At 37.4% G+C, this 21,685-nt stretch overlaps 2 protein-coding genes across 4 annotated transcripts in view; both read left to right on the top strand.

Moving 5' to 3' along the window:
• The window catches only part of LOC102543482 (B- and T-lymphocyte attenuator), a 63,895-nt gene that overhangs the window by 23,176 nt on the left and 19,034 nt on the right, over positions 1-21,685 (top strand). Inside the window, exons 3-4 of one of the 3 annotated variants that reach the window (XR_012074590.1) lie at positions 6,518-6,672; positions 7,733-8,095. The exons of the other annotated variants lie outside the window; for them this stretch is intronic. The gene's annotated coding sequence lies outside the window, so the exon portion shown is untranslated. Of the gene's footprint in view, positions 1-6,517; positions 6,673-7,732; positions 8,096-21,685 lie in introns of those variants that run through there. 3 annotated transcript variants of the gene reach the window in all.
• BTLA (B and T lymphocyte associated) lies at positions 3,058-20,821 on the top strand. Its single transcript, XM_072941008.1, is given in 3 exon segments — positions 3,058-5,508; positions 20,398-20,481; positions 20,484-20,821. Coding segments are annotated over 3 exon segments (510 nt in total). The 5' UTR covers positions 3,058-5,420.

Below are 21,685 nucleotides of genomic sequence, written 5' to 3' on the forward strand. Positions count from 1 at the left end.
CTAGTTGCTGTCCTGATCCCTCGAATTGTCCCTGCTTCCCTGGCCTCCTGGGACCATCCTTGGGACCTCTCATTCTGGGATCCCTTTATTTTTGAGCAACTGAAATGACTGGCACCGATGGGCCTCCAGGAAGCTGCTGGATGGATAAGCAAATACATATTTCATTTCGGGATAAACTCCTCCCAAATTCTTTGTTTGACCTTACTCCAAGATAAAGCTTGTTTTGCTTTGAATTACTATTTACTCATTTACATCTTCTTCTCGTGAAGTCATGTAAATAAGGAGAGGATGCTGCTGGGAAGACAGATGTAGGTGGAGCTGTGCAGTTCAGCTCTGAAAAAGCCTTTGACTTTATGGGTCCGATTCCCACTGTGCGCTTAGCCACTTTCACTTCTATAGTTAAAAGAATGTGAATTTTCCATGTTTCTGCCTGTTTCCTATGCCTGTTTTTTTTCACTATTTTCCCCGTTGACTTGGCTAATAATCACAGTTTCTCCCAAATTGACTAATTCAATACTGCGATTTCTACTAAGCTAGCTTTCGTGCCTTCCCACCATCTACAGAATTCTCCCTATGAAGGATATTACCCATTGAACAAGACGCACAGGAAAGCAAAATAAAAAGTTGTATATTCAACACTGTCATAACTATGTCAAATTAATGTGTTAGACTGGGTTCTCCAAAAAGCACACTCCAAACAGGATGAAATATGCAGGGATTAGATTAGGGGAAATGCCTATGAGAAAAAAAAAATGCCAGAGAGAACTGTTTGACCTCAGAGCAAGTGTGATTGTGAGTGACAGCAGGAAGCAGTTTGAGTGGAAACATCCTAGACTGCTAGGTCCCGCGAAGACAATTTGGCGGGGCTCTCCAGGAGTTCTTAAGTCACAGTAGGTCCTTAGAGGGGTCCTGGGTCTCTCAGAAAAGGGCCTGCCTTGGTGCTTCTGTTGTGCTTAGTTGCTGGCTGGGAAGCGCAGCCTCATGGCACAAATGGGGGGATACGTTTCAGAGTGCAGAACCTGTTCACAGCTTCAGACCCTAACGTTCTGCTGAGATCTGAAGCTGCGGGCATGTCAGAACGTGTACACATCCACAAAAGTAAAAGATGAAACAATTTGCAAAGCAATGATGCTTCCATAAATCGGCTTCACGAGGAAAGCAATAGGATAAACATACATCCACAATGGCATAAAAATATAAGCATATACAAATATAGTACACACAGGTGCATGGGGTATAGGAGAAGTCAACCCTCTCCCTGTCCATGCCTCAAACATACAAATAAACAAGACACAGTCACTCTATACTTTTCTGTCTGAATGAGAGGAAAGAAAGGAAAATATATTTATCAGGATCCTAATTTTGTGCCAGGCAGTGTCATAAGTGGCTTCATGTTCCTAAGTTAAAATATACATTACTATTTATGTCTCTTATTGAATACTAACAACAAGCTTCCAGGTAGGTGTGATTTTCCCTGCTTTACACACAAAGTTATGTGATTCAAAGAGGTAATAGATTCAAAATTAAGTAGCCTGTCTAAGGACACACATCTAGTAAAGGACAGAACCAGAATACATTTCAAATCCACCAACAAGGAAGTAAGGGGACAAGGGTGTTCTTGGGTATTGCTTGTATATACATTTTTTATTGCAAGAAGAAGTTTTCCCAAGGCATCTTCAGTCTTCTAACTTCTGCAGCTGGGGGGTTTTTATACCCTCTTTTTGGATCAGCCCTGTCCATCTGACAGTGTGGGTCTGATCCTCTCACCAAAGGGACACTTTAAAGAGCCAAGGGGAGGAGCTCAACATTAAGTCAGCATCCTCCCGCGTCTCAGGTGTGGTGCCAATGACTGCTACCCTTTACTGTATCCCGGTTTCAGTAAGTGGTCCCTCATTTGTTACCTGTCCAGCTCTCTAGTCTTGCTGTGATTCTGTGATTACTTTGACCCCTTGCAATCTTTTGGAGGGTGAGAGCTCTTTCCCTGAGAGACAGACCTAATGGCTGGGCCCTTTTTTAGCCCTTCTGTTCTCAGGCCTCTAATTCTTTCTGCTCTTTACTTTTCTGGTCTCTCTGTGAAGCTGATCTATCCTTGTGAATTTTTTGGAATTCAGACCTTCTTTAATCTGTTATATTTCTCTGCTAATCAAAGCTTTGTTTTGACACTTCAGAGTCTCACTCTCTGTGCAACAATGACTGCTATTAGCAAATAAGCATTTTCAACTTGTTCTCCCATCATTATTTTTTGGCTTATTAATATAGGGCTTCCTGGTATCCATCTTGTCCAAATGAAACCCAATCTTTGGTTCAGAAACAATTATAGATGCAATTTATTGATCACTTTGCATATATTACCTCAGTTAACCAATGCAATAGATATTATTACTGTCTGTGTTCTACAGAAGAGGAAATTGAGATGTGGAGCAGATTTGGTTCTCTGGAAGCAGACACTGAAATTAATTAGGGATCAACACCTGTGAAAAGGGAGGGGTTGGCAGGGAGATTGGGCAGAGAAAGAAGTCAATCTGTGCTATAAGCCGACATAACCTTGGCTGACTCAGCTGGGAGCTCTGGGTCAAGTATTGCCCACAGCATCTTATGTGAAGTCAAAATGGCCAAACCTTAATCACTTTCTTTGCTCCATACTGGATTAGGCTGTCATGGGAAAGCATGACCTTGAACAAGGTGAGTTTCAGCTGAGTAGACCCTGAAGTAGATACCTGGATACTGTCTGCTGAGTGCATTCCCCACAGCTAAGAGCAAATCTGTCCTGGAAGGGCAATCTGAGTGGTACATCTGTGTCTACCACAGACTCTAAGAATCTAGGAAATATATGAAAGATTCTACCACTAGCAAGTGACAAAGATTTGACACCAAGTCTTTTGTGGTTCAAAAGTCCATGCCTCCCACCAATTCATAATTGGTTTCCAAATATTCATCCAAACCAGCTATATCAGAATCACCTTTAAAATATCAATTTCTTTAAATTATGAATATTTGGCCTCCATCCTTTGAGATTCTCATTCAGTAGATGTAAATGGGATCCAATAGTTCCACTCAGTTTATAAAAAGTTCCCATGCTGGTTCTAAAGTACAGTCATATATAAAAACCTTTGCTATCATTGATGAGAAGATGCCAAGGAGAAGAATGGAAATGATTTTAAGTGCTGGACTACATTTCTGGTAGAAGCTATGCAGTGAGTTTTGGAGTATTAAAAAATTTCAGAATCAAGATTCACCCCTCTAGGCTGATGTTTACTAAAGTCGGGAACCTGCATCTTGTTTTGTGATTGCTGTTACTCTGATCACCCAGGAGTAAAAGTTTGGAGAAAGTACAGCTGCTTCATGATTCATAAAAGCAACTGTGTCTATAAATGAACTGAAGAATTTGTCCTCTGAGTAGCTCCAAAGATGTCTGCAAAATAAGTTTGAAGATTCCAAATTCTATTTTTCTTTTTGCCTTTCACCATAAAATTGGAACTAGTTTCATGTTTTTTAAATTGTTTCTCAAATACAATATAATTACTTTTTTAAATGTAGTAAATTCTTCAAATTTGCATATGTAAATAAAAAGTATAATTTTCTGATCAAACAGGACATGATTATAACGGGACGAGGGTCATGATAAAAGCTTAATTACTAGATGAGGCATAAGTTTAAAGCAAAATGGACTTGTTCCTGAGCTAGCAAACTTCTGAGACAGACTTCTTTCAGTTCTTTATGAGAATGAAGATATGAGTCAGATTCTGATGGAGGGTTCTGTAGACAGTGGGGCTCTAAGGACTCCAGGTATGGAGGGACATGCTGAGAAAAGTCACAAAATACGTATCTTTTAAAAAATACATTAGATGTTACATAAGGTTGCCCCCCCAAATTTTGTCTAATTAGCATGGGTTTTTTCACATAAAAAAATCTCTAAAATAGTGAATCATGAATAAAATTCTGTGCTGAGATAAACAAAATTCATATGACTTCTCTCTGGTTTGGGACAATATCCTGAGATCCTTGGCCTATGGTTTATGACTTTTGACCTCTGAGACAATTTTAAAGGGACAATGAGCCTTGTCTCAGATGCCACAGGACATTTGCATTCCACCTTGAGAGTGGGAAAGTTGTGTACCTATGACTCTAATATTTCCCAGAATGTCAATGCCAGTAATAGAAGTTCTAAGAAGCTATGAATAGTTACTCAGTGTTACTCCATGATGGTTGAAATGCATGAATATTTACATTCTAACACAAGGGTTGATATGAGGAAGCTGCAGTGCTGGTTGACTGAGCTCTTTAAAATCAAGGACAGTGACTTTTCATCTTTGTGCCTCCAACCATTGCACAGTGTGTATCTGAATCAATGAATGTATGTATGATAACTGATTTTTAACCTTATATACTTAAAACCATTTATATTTAACCTTGGAAAAAATCATCGTCCTCTGAAAGAAAGAGTTCTAAAGTCAACTTCTGTCAATGACCACCTATGTCACAAGTCTAGAGTTTTCATTTTCATTTAGAATCTCAAATGGGTGATTTTAATTAGCTTCTCTGGTTAGAAGTTAGCTACTTATTATTACAAGTAGCCTTGGAGAAAACAACTCCACATTGATCTTGAACTTTTCCATTTCTTCCTTTATTGTTTGTATTCTGTTTAGTCCAGACAATCACCACATGAAGAAATGTTGAAAATGGAAGTTTCCTTTCACTGATTTTCAAGATGTTATTCAGCTTGGAACTTTATTATTTAGAGAGGATGTGTAGCCAGTACTAATGATGATCTGGTTCCATTGATATTTATCTATAGACTAAAAAATAGCTGCCCTTCCCTCAACCGCTGAGGAAGGGGACCTGTCACTCATGTTCTCCATAATCTCAGATAAATCTCCACTGGCTTAATGACAATAAGCATTCTCATCTTATTATGACCTGATGTTTGGGAAGAAAAATCTAAAATCTCTTACATAAAAGAAGTTTCATAATCACAAGCTATGAAATGGGGAAAAATGTATACTTACAATAGGTACTTTTTACCATGAATTTCCTGACCTTAATTTGATTAAAATCTCTACCTAAATATTGCAACAATTAAGATTTCTGTAGAGTTTGTTCATTTCACTGAACTTTGAATGAGAAAAACCCCAATATGGGGCAAAAAGAGAAGTTAAAGACTGAGCTGCTCTGCAGATCAGGGCATTTCAAAGTGAACAGCCAATTTGACAAGAAGCAAAAGCCTCAGAACAGAGTTCCATATAGTCTTTCTGGTTATTTTGTTTTGCAAACTGTTCAGGCTCTTCTTACTGTCCTCTCCCACCTACTCTCTCTTCCCTATTTACTTTATAGATGTCATTGAAGTAGGTAACCTGATCCAACCCCGAAGGATTTAGGGGAGGAAGGGAAACCTACTTGAGTATCCCTGATAGAAACAGGAAATGAAGACATCGCTTGCCATGCTTGGTATTGGGAAGTTGTCTTGGGTCCTCTTTCTAATCCTACATCTAGGCATTTGGAGTATCAGTGGTAAGGCACCTACTTTTTCTTATATTTCTCAGAGGGTTTTGGAGGCAATGTTTTCCTTTTCTGATCTTAGTAAGATGTGTTGTTTATGTCAAGTAGATAATGGTAGATGCAACCGAGTAGTTAGATTTGCTCACTTAAAGACATTATAGGACATAAACCAAACGAAAACACAGTCATTAAGTCGTAGCTTGGCTGGTTTTCTTAAAAACATGTTCTAATGGTAGGAAAAGAGAATTGAGCAGACCCTATAAATAGATCAGTACAAATTTTTCACTACTACTAGAAAAATACTCCAGATGCTCTACTGATGGTGAATAAATAGCTTGATCTTTCCAAACTGAGGCTAGAGGAGTGTTGAGGTGCTCAGTTGGGTAGGATAGGTGTTGGATAACTCAAGTTATACCTGACGCCATGGTTACTCTTAAATGATGTGACTAAATAGAATCTTGCTATGCTTCGGTGGGGTAGGTGCCTTGAGACTCCTGAATGAGACAGTGCTGAGAAATATGGGACGGAAGCACTTCATCTCTGCTTCTATTACGTTGAAAGAGAACGGGTCCCCTTTGGGCGTAATTGGACATAGGAAATTCTCGAATTCTGCATAGATGATGTTTGGCCACTTCTGCAAAGATTTTATGCAGGCAAAAAAGTGATTTCCCTTGTTCCTTCACATTGTTACAGGTGCCTGCATATTGCAAAGAGGGAAGGGCTACAAAATGCTAGTGGAAGTTTCTGATTTCCTGGTTTCAAATATCCTGCCTTATTATCCCCACAAGCAAACATACTTTTATCAGTTTTTTTTTCTGATTTTTTTTATTGTGTTGGTTTCAGTTGTATGGCAAAGTGACTTGGTTATACATATACTTATTTATTTATTTATTTATTTATTTATTTATTTATTTATTTATATACCTATATTCTTCTTTGATTCTTTTCCATTATAGTTTATTACAAGATATTGAATACAGTTCCCTGTGCTATACAGTAAATCCTTGTTGTTCCTTGTCAGTTTTAAATCAGAAAATACAGTCCCTGAAATCCTACATGATGTCATCTTCGATTCTGGAACTGTGGGGTTTGGAATTTGTCTTTGTGATGCCGGGATGACACACAACCATGTGCAAAATGAAAGTCCCCTTCAGTCATCTAAGCATTTTCATGTTTGTAAGTATGTGCTATTATGTTGACGGGGTGCTTAGATGGCTGGCTGGATTTTTCACTTTCTATCAGATGCCTACAATCACATAGCTACAATGGAAGTCAAATATTATTAAACAGAAATCATATTGGCTGGGAGAATATGTAAACTATTCTTTGTGAAATGAAGTAAATGAATGTTCAGTGATATATCACGCTGGGAGTATGGTACAATATCTGCTCCTCCTCTCGATGTGCTTACTAAAACAGACTTGGCTGTTAGAATTGGGTTCATTTACAGGCTCTGCCATTTACTGTGTGACCTTGGTTAAGTTTCTTATCCTCTCTTATCATTCATTTGTAAAATAGAGATAATAATTGTACCTCAATTATGGGCCCATTGTGAAGACCTGGAACAGTAAGTGCACATAAGAAAAGTCTGATAAACATTAATGGTATTTTTACTAATATCCTTTACATCAAGCCACCCCCACAAAATTCAATTAAATGAGAAGCAAGTTTTAACATCATCATTTAAAATAATTGAGTTTTTGAAGCTAAAATAAAATGAATACATGAAATATATTGTACAATATATTTAGCCAAAAATATAGTGACTTCGAATTATCTGAAAAATGAAACAGAAAGCCTTGGACAAAGTACAGGGCAGGTATCTTATACAGCAGTTGATGCATTGCAGTGGCACTTGAATTAAATTAAGAATACAGGTTGAGATAAGGAATGTTTGGTGAGCTTTGTTCTCCTGGACAGAGCTAATGGGTCTATTCCTTAAGACCTCGTTAATTTTTAACCTTTATATCTTGGGGATTTCCTATAGTTCACTTAATTACTGAATTCTTTACACTGGCACAGTTTCAAAGTGTTTAAAAATAATAAAAAAAAATTTTTCCCTCCACTTCAAAGCAATGTGAGGTCTGTGTGCCTCTTCCCGAGAATGAGGCTACATCAATAGTAAGGTCATAGAAAAGGTAATGTTATCTACAAACAGCCTGTCTAAGGTCTTTCTTTATAATGAAATAACACAATATAATGCTTGCTTGCTTTTGTGTTTCTCAAAAAATATTAGGGGGATCTCTGCTCCTTTGTGTCCGGCATATTATTTCTGTCTAGATGAAAGTATTAAAAGTGTCAGCACATACACATGGACAGATGGCAGGTGATGCTGTTGAGAACGAGGCTGCAGGTGGAGATGCCCCTTTCAGTCACCTGCTCATCCCCAATGAGCAGCTCCCGCTGTGAGGCCCCGGACCGCTTGTTCAATTGAGCATCATTGAGGATTCCACCTTCAAGCAGCCAGGAGCGCAGCAGTTGATGTCTGGCTACTGCTTGGCACTGTATATGATCCTGAACGAAGCCAGGAGGAAGTCTCTGATTGATCACTGTTTATTCTAATAAATTATCCTAATCTGGACTAGAACCAGAGAACACATATAGTTTGGCTCTTTTGAGAACAGAGAGGTTGAGGCCAAGTCTCCGTTGGGTCTTGCCTGTGTTCTCTTTCTCCTTTATTGTGCTGATTCAGTGTGTTCCATGGATCCATACTTCACATCCCTCCCAGATTGCGTTTCTCCACCATGAACAGACGTTATCCTTTGTTCAAAGCAGAAACACCAGGGCAGAAGGTGCTCAGTATCTGTCTGTTGCTTTCAAGTCTGATTTTGTAACACGCATCTATATCAGGCTTATTTCTCTGAATCTACCTACTTGTTCCTACTGGAAAATGCAAATCGTCTGCCAGAGATAGAGCCCTGCCTCCTGCCAGTGCCCATGTATTGTTATCACAAAAATGTCTGCCATAAAATATGACTACCTCCTACATAAATGTCTAGGAATACATCCTGCAGCTGTAGGGTTTCCTGGATTAAGGTGTGAAAAGACTAACCCCTGTGTTGATCACAGCCTTGAATAGACTTTTCTAACACTGAGCTCTTTAATTAATTATCACTTCCTCTGTCCCACTATCAAAATTTCCTCTATTATGACATTGAAGTCAGATAGTTTATCTTGCTTCACTGGGACTTTCCTTCTTAATTTCCATTATTTGTGAGTTTCAGAGTTGTTGAAAGAAAAATGTTCACAAACACTTGTAATCACGTGCAAACACAAAATCCCCCTTTTGCATTGTTCCTTGGAGAGGCAGTGGTGGAGAGGGTAAGGTCAGGGACTCTGGAGTATTAGATCACCCTCCCATCGCTGCCATTTGCTGGTTGTATGACTGTAACCTCTCTGGTTCTCTTTCCTCATCTAAACAATGGGGACAATAATGATATTGACCTTACAGGGTTGCTGTAACTATTAAGTGAATTAATTCTCTAAGGCTCTTAGGACAGTGCCTGATGCATTTTAACTGCTATGTAAGTTTGGCTAATAATGTTTTAGTTTTTTGTTTGTGTTTCAGTCCAAAATTTAATTAGCTTGATAGTTCCCTTAAAGTAGCATTGGGTAATTGTCTCTCATTTGGGATTGACAAAAATAGTCTATGAAAAACTGTTGACATCATTATCTGCTATCATCCCCAATCACCAAGAAATGAGAACAGAGTTTGGGAGTCCTGAGACTTGAGTTACATCGTGTCAATGAATTATTGTATCATAAGCAATTTGCTTCACTTTTCTAATTTTCTTCACTCCCTTACATCAAAATAAACTTAGTACTTTCCACCTTTCTGGCATCCTTTCATGGTTACAGACTCTAATTTCCATGCTTATCTCTATGGAAGAAAGTACTGTGTGCCTGTGTCTGTGGATACACATGCAGGGGTATTGTGTTCATATGCTCAGAATCTAAACATGCACAAGTTGAGGTTCTTTTTGAACACAGTCCGGGAGAATGTTAGAGGGGCCATCTGGGCTGGTCACAGGGAAGTGTTAGGTTTAGCTGGTAGAACCCTTAGCTTTTCTTAGCTTTTCTCCTTCCTGATAGCCATGTTTATCTTATGAACATAACCCGGAACTTGCATATCTCACAAACAGCCCATTGTCCAGAAGTAGCTATGAGGAAGGCTGCAACACTTCGGTTCTAGCTGGATGGTGATGGCTCCATTTCTTTTTCTCCTGTGATATTAGGAGGAGAGAATTAATATTGGGGGACAATTGGCACTTCTGCCCACATAGATAATGTTAAATATCTTCCAGAATTTGAGAAATGCCAGTGAATCTCAGTGTGATCCCTGCGGTAGAATGGATTAGGAAGGTGAGGGAATATTTGGGGGAGAAGCAGAGGTGGACTTTCCCTGTGTCCTTCCAACAACGCATAACCCACGATTATTCTGAACAACACATGTAACCCCTCTATCACTGAAGGCAATACTTAGAAATACATTGGTTTCTTACAAAATGCCAATGGGTCTCTTGGATGCTACTATCCACAGCTTCTAAGGTATGTTTCAGGCATTTCCCGCCCTGCTTTTCTCCCTAAAGTCACTATGACTGAGGTGGAGGGACTACTATCTCTGAAGGACGAGCCCACCTGTGCCAGACAGTCTTCCTTGCCCAGAACTATTCTCCAAATTGTCAACATGAATCATTTTACTTTCAGGCCTATTGAACTGGCTAAATACGTTTGCTATTCCAGAGACCTAATTACATACTGGCCAACGAATTCTCCACCAGATACTTATCTCTGTCAGATAGGGCAGGCAGGACGCTGAAGGACTGGAATGGGTCCTCTGGTCTGGGGAGACAAAGTCAGTGACCAATAGGTTAAAACCATAGGGGGACATATGTCATTTGGTAGAAATGTAATGAAGAAGTACTGAGAGACGTCTTAAGAAAATACCCAAAGATGAAGGTTTTTTTTACTTCCTAGTTTTAACCAAGGCTGGTCTTCCTGATTAGTAAAATTCTGAAGAATTTTATGCCTCACATAAAGAACAGTTTTCTATGGGATGTACCGCCTTTTCTATCTCTGTTATATTTGGCCAGTGACTAGACCAGTCATTATGTATCACTGCTGATCCCCGAAAGCAGCTGGAAATAACTATTCAGAGAGAGGCACCAGGGGCAGCCCTTCTGGGTTTCCACCTTGTCTCTGCCACCCACAGGACTGTGGCCTTGGATGTGTCAACTGCTGTGGCACGTCCCTAAATCCATCCTATCCAAAAAATAGTAACACCTGGCATTTATTATTATGCATTATGAGCTAAGCATAGAGCTAACAACCCTCCCTAGGTGTTCTCATTCACATACCATCTTAAGGAGATTTTAAAGGGGAAATAGTAATAGAAGATGAGCGCAAAAATTCTATTTTCTCAATTCATGGTCTTTGTTTTTCAGATGAAGGGAATAAATATGGATTCATGCCATATAGATTCTTGGTGTGAAGTTAGTTCTTTTCAGTTTCATTTTTGCTAAAGGGGCTTCACATTATTTAAGTCTCTCTCCTTTTGTATGTGTGTGCATGGGTACATGTGTGTGTATACGTGTGTGTGTGAGATACGTGTGAGTGTGTGGTATATATGTGTTCAGGCAAGGAGGAGTTGCCTATCCTTGTCTAGAGATCAGTGTCAGACAATATCCAGAGAGAAGAAGATAAACTATTATTTCACTTTTATGCCAGTGAGCGCTATTACATTCTGTGCTGTTTGTCAGGTGGATCTCACTGTAAGGACTGAGGCTCTTTCATCTCGCAGTAGGAGCTGAGGCTCAGTTAATTTTCATTGTGTCCCTGAGGGATCAAGTCACAGGGTTTTTCTTTAACAATGGTCATCCTTTAAAATAGAAGCTCCGCTTTTAACAATGTGATGTGTGCATCATTCTTATTCAAATTTCCCCAGATATTCCTACCACTTCTGGGAATATCTGATTTACGGAGTGGGTTTGCTTACCACAGAGTTAAAGTAATGAGTTTAATCAACACTTACAGAATACAACATTAAATTAGTGGTTTCTGTATGCGATGGAATTCCCCCACCCTCATCTCCTGTCACATTTCTGATTTGAGGAGTCTGTGCCAGCTGACTTGTGATGGGAAGTATGCCCCGTGGGCTTTCTGCTGTTGTGCATGAGATTCCCTGAGGCTCTCCCGGTGGATGCCTTCCAGGATCTTTGATGTGTGATTACATGGCTGCTGTCACTGTGTGTGGACTTCCTCACAGGACCCCTAAGCCACACTAATTTGCAAGAGAAGAGGATCCTGTTTTTCCCTTCCTTATTAGTAATCATCTCTCCCCTGACCTCTACCCCTCCAGCACTCTGCAGCAAGGCAGACCATCCCGTCAGCATCCCCTGAAGGCATGTTTCCTCCTGAGTCTACAGCCTTCTCTCCTGAGGTCTCCCCATCATGTATCTGTAATTTGTTTGTTGTTTGTCTATTACAGTATCTTCTGATAGAAGGTAAAATCCTGGTTCATGTCACAGAAAAGTATTGCTGTTTTACACCTTTCATAATCATTTTAGTTTTTCAAGAATTATTTGTTTACACATTTATGGTCAACTGTAACTCTGTCTTCGGTCAAATTAAGGCAATCTACATTTATGGCAGCATTCATTTCCTTCAGTGATTATAACTATTTTGATCTTTTCATAAATCTGAAAGAATTTTTCAATGGGGAGATAGTCAAACTCAACTGGGATTTCCTCATGGTAATAGTTATAATCAAGGCATATGGTCTTTAAAAATAAGAAACGATTGTATTTCGTGCAACACTCATAACCATGAGCATCTTTATTTTAGTAGCTAATCAGTTTCACAAATTCATTAGTGTTTTCAGCACGTGATGGTATTTATACCAGCAGCCACACTTGCTCAGCCGGAAAGTACTGGACCAGGTAGTATTTTGTGACTGGCGTGCCTTCTTGATTGGCTGATCTAGGTATCTGGTGACCATGGGATGTCACTTCTTAAATACACTGAATATCACCTCTCAATGAACATAAATCAGGCCTTTCTACACTGCATACTGGTATGGTCTAGTTTTTTTTTTTAATCACCAAAGGGTATGTTGAGATGCATAAAATCTTCATCTCAATGTCTTTAGTCCACCTCTCTAAGGGCTCAGTGGCCTTAGTGTACAGAGAGCATTAGAGCTGTGATATCAGATTTTCCTCTTCATGAAGCTCTCTCTGTTCAGTCTCAGTGTACATCACGCCTCTTCATACCTTTTCTGAAACCATCTCATCCCATCAAGAAGGGATCGTAGACCAGATCGGAAGACAGATGCATAAACACGTATTTAACTATAATAGAATGCTACATGTCACACAAAACAGCGTGGAACATTTACTCGGGGTAACATCAAGTGGACTTGGGTTGCTGGAATATGTGTGTGGCGGGTTAGTTTGCATAAAGAAGCAGGGGCTAAATGCCATTTGATGAAGTCTGGACATTATCTTGCAGGCATTGAAGAATCTTTGAAAGGTTTTAGGGAAAATCTTGCAATTAGATTTTCATTTTAAAAATGTAAACTGTGACAGTGATGTCGAGAATGAACTGGAGTAGGGGAGGGGGAAAAGGCCAAGTTTGGAATGTAGAAATCTAGGTGATCATCTGTGACAGTAACCTTCATGAAATAGAATGAGACCCAAATTACGATAGTGGCATAAAAACAAAGTTGAAAGATATTAAGATTTCAAAATTTGTAGATAATGACAGGCATATGCAGAACAGATAAACAAGATTATACTGTATAGCACAGGGAAATATATGCAAAATCTTGTGGTAGCTCACAGTGAAAAAAAATGTGACAATGAATATATTTATGTTCATGTATAACAGAAAAAGTATGCTGTACATTGGAATTTGACACAACATTGTAAAATGACTATAACTCAATAAAAAATGTTAAAAAAAGTAAACAACAACAACAAAAAACAAACAAACAAAAAGAAAGATATTTTGGATGCTGAGTTAACTTAACCTGGTAACTGATGGAATGGAGTGAGACCAAGATGGGACCCAGCTTCTGGCCCACGTGATTAGGTAGATGACAGTATTATACTGTGCTAATGGGAGGAGGACCCGATTTGTGCTGGGGTGGGATTTGAAACAGAAGAAAATTCAAGCTCCTCCTTGAAGCCTTTCTTGATTACCCAGCCAGAAGGGCTCTCTCTGTCTCTCTCAGAGATTTGAAAACTCTGAGAGATTGTATCTTGTTCAAGATAATTATATTTAAAAAAAATCTGATGAGAAAGCTGAAGAGACAAGTGAGCTCTTTCTGCATCCCCTTTGCACTAGAAACTGTCCTATTACTAAATAGTCATGAACAGTGGGATGTCCACACCCCTGGGTGTGGGCAGTAAGTGGGTGCCTTGTCTGTATAGAGTTTTAAAACAAATTTGGTCTACTTTTAATGACCACAATATGCCAGTAATTCTGAACAATATCAGTGATAAAATATCCCCTCCCCCCAAAAAAATTTTTGGTCTAAATTCTAAATAATTACTCTGGTTACTCCTGAGTTTGAGTAATATGTGTGTAAGTTTCAAATTAGCACATTTTCAGTACTTCCCCTTTCATAAACATCACATCTACGTGAAAGTTATCTCAGAGAACATCCCAGTTAGAGAGCTGCCCCTGAACACATACAAGTTCAGCTACATGTATTTACTTCAAAAGTAAATTCATAATGTTCAGAATCATTTGAACTTGCTCCAAGTAGTTTGTGTCTCCAACCCCTGTGGTACTACTTATTCCTGCATTTACACAGTAGATTTTAAATGAACAGTAATACCACAGTGATTATAGAGATAAAGAAACAGAATATGAGTGGTTTCATTTCTTTCATTCTATGCAATCATTTTGAATATTTATTTGTTTAAAATTTTAAAAAGTAAAGCAGAGTACAAACTGGGAGGTGCAACTTCTTTTCATTCATGAACTAAAATTTATATATGAAATGTTTTATTAATATCTTTACAATTGAGATGTATTTTTCTCTATAAAGCAATGTTTTAAATTTAAAGAATGAATTAAGAAAATTAAACTTTACCTTAGTGGTACAATTTGGTAGTTGTCTAAATTGTATCTTTTAGAGAATTTCCATTTTAGTAACATTCACTTATTAATTACTGGAAAATTATATAAACTTCAGTATTAGGCTATAACTAAAGAATTGAAGTTTATGCTATTTAGGTGGATATAAAATTATTAAATATCTGCACGTTTTTCCTCTTTGTATCCTATTACTATTTTTCAAATATTTTTTAACTTGCATCATTTTATGCATGAAGTTTAATGAGAGAAAATATTCACTGTCTATGTTTCTTTTTAGACCATTTTATTATTTGTTTCATTTAATGATTACTTCCAAATATTTTGCCATATAGAAAAAGGGTTTGTTAAAAATGATGCACTCTGGGCATCAACTATGCTAAGTACACCCTAGTCATGGAATGTACATACTGTCATAATTCAGTAGTGGTGTTCATAAGAATTTTTGAAAACCTACAGTGACTTAAAAAGGGATACTTCATATGAGAGCCTGAGGATGGTAGAGAGTGCATCATTCACTGCATGCATTTATTTTAATTATTTTTAGCATTGAAAATTCCCTACCATTAGATATGAATGTTTGAGAAAAATAGCAGTAATAACAATAATTAACATTGACGGATAAATTCCAGCCAAAAGTGGCTGAGATCTTTGTTCCTCTTCAGAAAATGTTTGTTTGATGAGACAAACCCCTGGGGACAGCTTTGGATATCCTGATTGTCACAGATGATTTTACATACTTCAGGACAAGCAGCAAAAAAGTGTCAACATGCTTCTCAAATGGAAAGTTAGAATTATGTCATTTAGCTTAGTGTATCAGTCCTGCTCTACAAACATCAGTTTCAGTATCAGAGAGATACACAGTATTAGTTCTTTCTTTGTACAAAGAATGAGTACTCTCAATGACATTTAATGCCAAGTTGGCAAGCCTCCATCTGTTCTTCCCTCCATTCAAGAAAAACTCCTATGCTAGTCAGTCAGTGTGACTGCCAATGATCTTCATTCTGCTGATAAGAATATGCAAGAACCACAGTGATGTTTCCATTATCCTACTGCAAGTCATTGACAGGGTCAGGACTAAAAGCTAGCTCTTCTCCACCCCTGACCCACTTTGTGCACTCCTATTACCGAGCCCAAGCTCGTACTTCTTTTCACACAACAGGCCAATAAATCAAGAGAGGAATTGTTGAGACAACGAATAGCAACTTTATTCAGAAAGCCAGAAGACGGAGAAGATGATGGACTAGTGTTCCAGAGAACCATTTTGCCTGGGGTTTGGATGCTAGTTTCTTTTTTACAACAAAGAAGGGGAGGTGAGGACGTAAAGTCAAAAAAGGAAATACGTCTTTGCAAATATTTCCTGGCTCTGACCAGACTCCGGAAAGGATGTATTAATGTCTTCTTTCCTGCAGCCATTCACGGGTGGGTCTGGTCAAGATGTTTCCTGTGCGTTTAAACAAAGGTATTTTAGCTCAACACTCAGGCATGGGAGGCAGGGTTCCAGGAGATGGGCCATTATGTACACCTTAAGCCATAGGCAACATCACTTTAATTGTTAACTTGTAGCAGAAGCAATAGATACAAAGGTTAAAGTAAAAGAAATAGATCCAATATGGAGTCAGATTTGTTCCCTATTACACTCCCCAGCATATAGTCATGGAATGAGGGAACTAGAAGGGATCTTCAATAGTGCTACTAGCACTGGATGACAGCTCAATGGCTAAATAGAAAGGTAACATACTGTAATAGAACGAGAGACTTAGAAGTGTCAGACATACACTGAGGGAGGTGGAGCTGTGTATGTATTTGTATGTAAGAGAGGATGGTGGCTAACACTTTTCCTATTTTTGTAGTCAATCCTTTCATCTTATTTTAAAGAAACTGAGGGCCAGTGAGACTGGGTGGCTGTCTCAACATCACACAGTCTGTTAGCATTTGAAGAACCATGTTCAAATGCATATTCTCATTTTCAGTTATTTACATACCCTTTATAAATATACCAAAAGACTCAGACACTATTTTCTCATGGTGGATAACAAAGTTTACACTTCTTCTACCCAATGCTTATTCCATTTATTCTGAAACAACTAGTGGTCTGCATGTCATTATTTTCAGAAAACCATGATCCAAGTGTGTATCAATTCCCTAAATCTTCCTGGAGATTCCTGGCCAGTCTACCTTTGTCCTTCTGTTTCCCCAGTCTTAGAATACCTTCTCTGTTCTATTCACTGCTCTGGTTATCAAAGAGCTTCTCATTCACTAAGGTTTAGCTCAAATGTGACCTTTGCATTCAGCCTTGCCCCTATAGTCCCAGTTGAAGTTATGCTGTTACCGAGTCCAAACTCATTTTGCTTGCTGTACTACAGGCCAATAAAATGGGAGATGAGGTGTTGGGGCAAGGAACAACAATTTGATTCAGAAAGCCAACAGACTGAGAAAATGGCAGACTAATGCCCTGGAGAACCATTTCCCCAAGTCAGAATTTAGGCTCCTTTTATACTGAAAAGGGGGAGGGGATGTGGTTGGTTGTTGCAAACTTCTTAGTGTCAGAATCCTTTGTTCTTGCAGCTGTCCACGTAGGTCAGGTCATGATGTTCCTGTAAACCTCCAACAAGACAAATGTTATTTTATATTCTGCAACTTTTTTTTTAATCTTTATATGAAAGGGAAAGTGTTATACCTTTAAAGGTCAGAGCCTTGAAAATAGGCTTCCTTGTATATTTCAGGCTATATGCAACATTCTTTTACAAAAAATGCAGAATCAGCATGACTAAGTACTGGAATAGGGTTAGAGCTAAAGGAATAGAGCTAATGTGGAATCATATTTGTTCTTCACTATTACAATTCCTCTGCACACCAAGCAAAGTGTGCACCTTATTCTAGTGTTATTTCATTCTCCTACTTGTTAAGCCTCTCTATTTCCATTAGAAGGCAAGCCCTTTCAAGAGAGGTACCTTGTCTTATCTATTCCTATACCACCTTACATCTAGCATACAAGGTCCCTCTGAACCTTCCTTTTCAGCTCATATATACTTGAAGGTAAAAAAAGGAGTGGTAGATAGTAAGTTTATTTCAGAAAAGTGACCTTGTTCATTAATCTTGTCTCACCAATTAAATGATAAGCTCCTTGCGATCAAAAAGTTCTTTGCCTATAACGCTCTTGTTTGTCACAATGCTGGCACAGAGTTGTAGGCTCCATAAGTTATGATTGATTTTATCCAAGAAAATGAATAGGGAAGTTAGGAGGCTGAGGTATTTATTAACTTTAAGGAGAAGAACAGACTTTTGGAAACAAGGGTTTCACTTGGTCTTTCTCCTCTGGCCTCCTTGCTTTTTTTTGTTGTAAGTCTAAACACACCCAGATGTTACATTGTTAGAGATTTCCTTTTAGTAAATTATCTTACCCTTTCACTTCAAGTTTTTAAAAACCTCATCCTCATAACTTGACTCTGAGTTTGCTTTAATTTTTGCTGAATTTTTGGAAACAACTGAATTAGGGTATATTAAAGTGAACTTGTCTGAGCTCTTAGAGCAGTTATAAATATCTAAATATTCAGAGGTTTCTACAAGTTCTCTGCAGGTTCCTTGTCTCGATCTGATTCTTGAAAGCTGAATCAGTTTTCAATTATTCTGAGCAGCGACTGATGAGATATGAGCATAAATCATAGGAAGAGGTCTATTTGATATTAGGAAACAGCTAAAAAAGAATTATCGTGCTGGCCAAGGTGTAGAAATGAAGTGGAACATTATGCTTGGTAAAGCAGTATGTGGAACACAGGACCAAAAGTTGTTCCCCAGTTCCACATCTGACTAGTCCTTAACCCTTTGTCTTTAAAAAAGAATTTTGGCTATAATCTCAGTTATGCTTATGTCATTATAACCTATGATACTATTAATCTATTAAAAATCTAATAATTTACAATTATTGAAAGAAATTAGACGGATTGGATATATCACTGAGAGAGTGTTCAAAACAGGCAGAGACAGAGCCAAGAAAGACCTGTAAGATTGTAGGAAAAGGTCAGAGAGAAAACATCCTGTAGACCATATGTTTAGCTAAGGCTAATTCTGCTGGAAAAAATAAGAAGATACAAATCACTACACAGTGCTTAACTAAAAGGAATCATTGCCATTTTAGTTAGATCTAATTTTAGTTGGCCTATTTTAGATTCGCCATCACAGGGAGTCAGTCCCATAGTAGAATAATCATGATTTATATACACTCGTGATGTAACTGATGCAAAAAAGCTAAGTAGTGGTTATGAATTGGTGCCATTTCTCATGCTCCTTATATAGCATGAGTCTCGAAAGAGACAATAGAGTCCAGCAATTATCACAGAATGAATACTTCCATATAAATGTACATTCTAAATAATTGAAGTGTGCCCCTTTGTAGGCTACATATTTTTTGAAGTACCATTTATGATGAAATTCTTAGTAAAACAGATTGAACACTTCTTTACATCTAAAAATAGACGGTATTTAAACATAATTTAGAATTGTATTATTGATTCAATCTTATCATTATAAACATAGTTATTAGTCTTTATTACATAACATACTTATGCCCTGGGTAATTAGGAAATGATAATGGAATTGTAAGAATTGTGTACAAAAATGAGATACATTTTGGATCTTGCTATGCCCTGGGTAATTAGGAAATGATAATGGAATTGTAAGAATTGTGTACAAAAATGAGATACATTTTGGATCTTGCCATAGCTATTTTGTTTGCTCAGAGAAAATTTCTTTTTCATATATCTTGGATGCTGAGGTTATACTTCAGGTGCTGAGGTTACCAGGTACAAAATTTCATAATAAATTAAGAGTAACAAAATTTATTCAATAATACAGATAATTTAAAATTTTTTCTTGGCTGCAGATTTTATATACAAATAATGATTACTAACAGAAGGTTCAGAGGAGCTAATAGAACAATCCATTTCCAGGAAAAAGCTCTCCCCACCAAAACAAAGGAAAGCATGCTTCCTGTATGTTGGGCCAGAAGGCATAACTTCCAAAAGAGGTGGATAACTGCTGTTCCTCACACTTGGGAAAATATTAAAAAATCAGGTTATCTCAGAACATCCTATCTTCAGAAAGTTATCTTAAGTTGCATGTCTCCTACATAGAAAAAGCCATGGAAAAAATTGCAAGGCATCTTAAAAGTCATTGAAAAACAAGTATAAAAATATCCTAATGTCATTTATTGGAATATACCAGAGCTAGTAATAGAAAATGTGATTACTGCTCAAGAAACAACAACAGAGTAATGGTTAATGAATCATAGAGTAATGAACTCATACAAATTTGAATCTTGATTTTCCTAATTATTAGCATATACATTTTAGACAAATTCTTGCTACCTCAGCTCCCTTATCTCTAAAACAGGGTTCATAATAATATATATTATTTTTGTTGTGAAAATTAAATAACTTGAAATATTTAATGTGTTTTGAACAGCCCCTACAATACAATAAGAAACTGACAAGAAATTGTTATTATTTGCTATTTTTGGAGTAGCTAGGAGGTAATAAAATAAAATAAAATCTAATTTTGTAATAATGAAAATTGTAATATTTTGAAAATTGAGGAAATTTTGATTTTTTTCAACAAATATTTGTTATATGCCTACTATGTGTCACTAGCAGACACTCTGCTAATAAGGGTTAATATACTGGAAAATGTTATTGGGAAAATTATAGAATCATACTTGAGAAATCTTTGTCAGAAACTGTTGAAATGGCAAATATTTAGTCCTTCCAGAACAGATTTGATTTTAATTTCGTTTTTATCTCTCAGGGGAAGAGTCATGTGACATACAACTTTACATTAAGAGATATTCTGTATGTGCTGTGTCAGCAGGGGGTCCATTTGAACTGGAATGCCTGTGAAATACTGTGCTAACAGACTTGCTGGGGCCTGGTGCAAGCTCGAAGGAAACAGCTGTTTACATCTTGGGGACAGACTTCAGGGATACATGGGTTGAGAAGAAAGGAAGACTATTTCTATTTTTATTTTGCATTTTAATCAGGTGCTTGCTAGTGAAAATGGGTCATACCGCTGTTCAGTGAACTCTTTGTCTGGATTCATTGAAAGCCACTCAGTTACCATTAATGTGACAAGTGAGTTTCAGGTACCAAGACTACCTAATGTTTTTCATATCATATTTCAAGAAAAGGGCTCAGATTATCAAGTGATTATGTTAGACATTGAACTCACATAAAACATCAGAAGGCTACCATGACTCACAGATTGTAATTTGTAGTCATATATGTGTGTATGCACACATGTGTGTATGTGTGTGTGTGTGTGTGTGCTTTGGACTGAGGCAGGAAAGAGTAGACCCAGAATAGACAAAAAAGTCTTGAAAAAGAAACAGAGTTGGAGGACTCATGTTTTTCTATTTCAAAGCTCACTACAAAACTATAGTTATTGAAACAGTGTGGTACTGTTGTAAGAATAGTTATATACATCAATGGAAAAAAACAGAGTCCAGAATAAATCCATACATCTTTGGTCAATTGATTTTTAACAAGAGTGTCAAGACCATTCAAAGGGAAAAGTATACTTTCTTCAGTAAATTGTGCTGGGACAATTAGATATCCACATGCAAAGGATAAATTTGGAACTCTCCCTCATGCATGATACACAAAATAATTTTAAAAAGATCAGATATCTAAATATAAAAACTAAAACAATAAAATCTATGTTTATATAAAACTATTATACTATGTTTCCTTAGAAGAAAACATAGGAGTAAATCTTCATGATTTTGGATTTGTCAGTAGTTTTTTGGTACAATATCAAAAGCACAAGCAACAAAAGAATAAATAGGTGAATTGTACTTCATGAAAATTAAGAACGTTTGTGCTTTAAAGGACACTATCAAGAGAGTGAAGAGACAGCTCCCAGAATGTGAAAAATATTTGTAAATCATTTATCTGTTAAGGGACTAGTACCCAAAATATATGAAGAATTCTTGCAGCTCAAAAACAGACAAGAACCCAATTAAAAATGTGCAAAGGAGTTGAATAGACATTTCTTAAAAATATATATATATAAATGGTTAATAAACACAGGAAAAAAT

Source organism: Vicugna pacos, chromosome 1, assembly GCF_048564905.1.
Source record: "Vicugna pacos chromosome 1, VicPac4, whole genome shotgun sequence".
Classification (NCBI taxonomy): Eukaryota; Metazoa; Chordata; class Mammalia; order Artiodactyla; family Camelidae; genus Vicugna; species Vicugna pacos.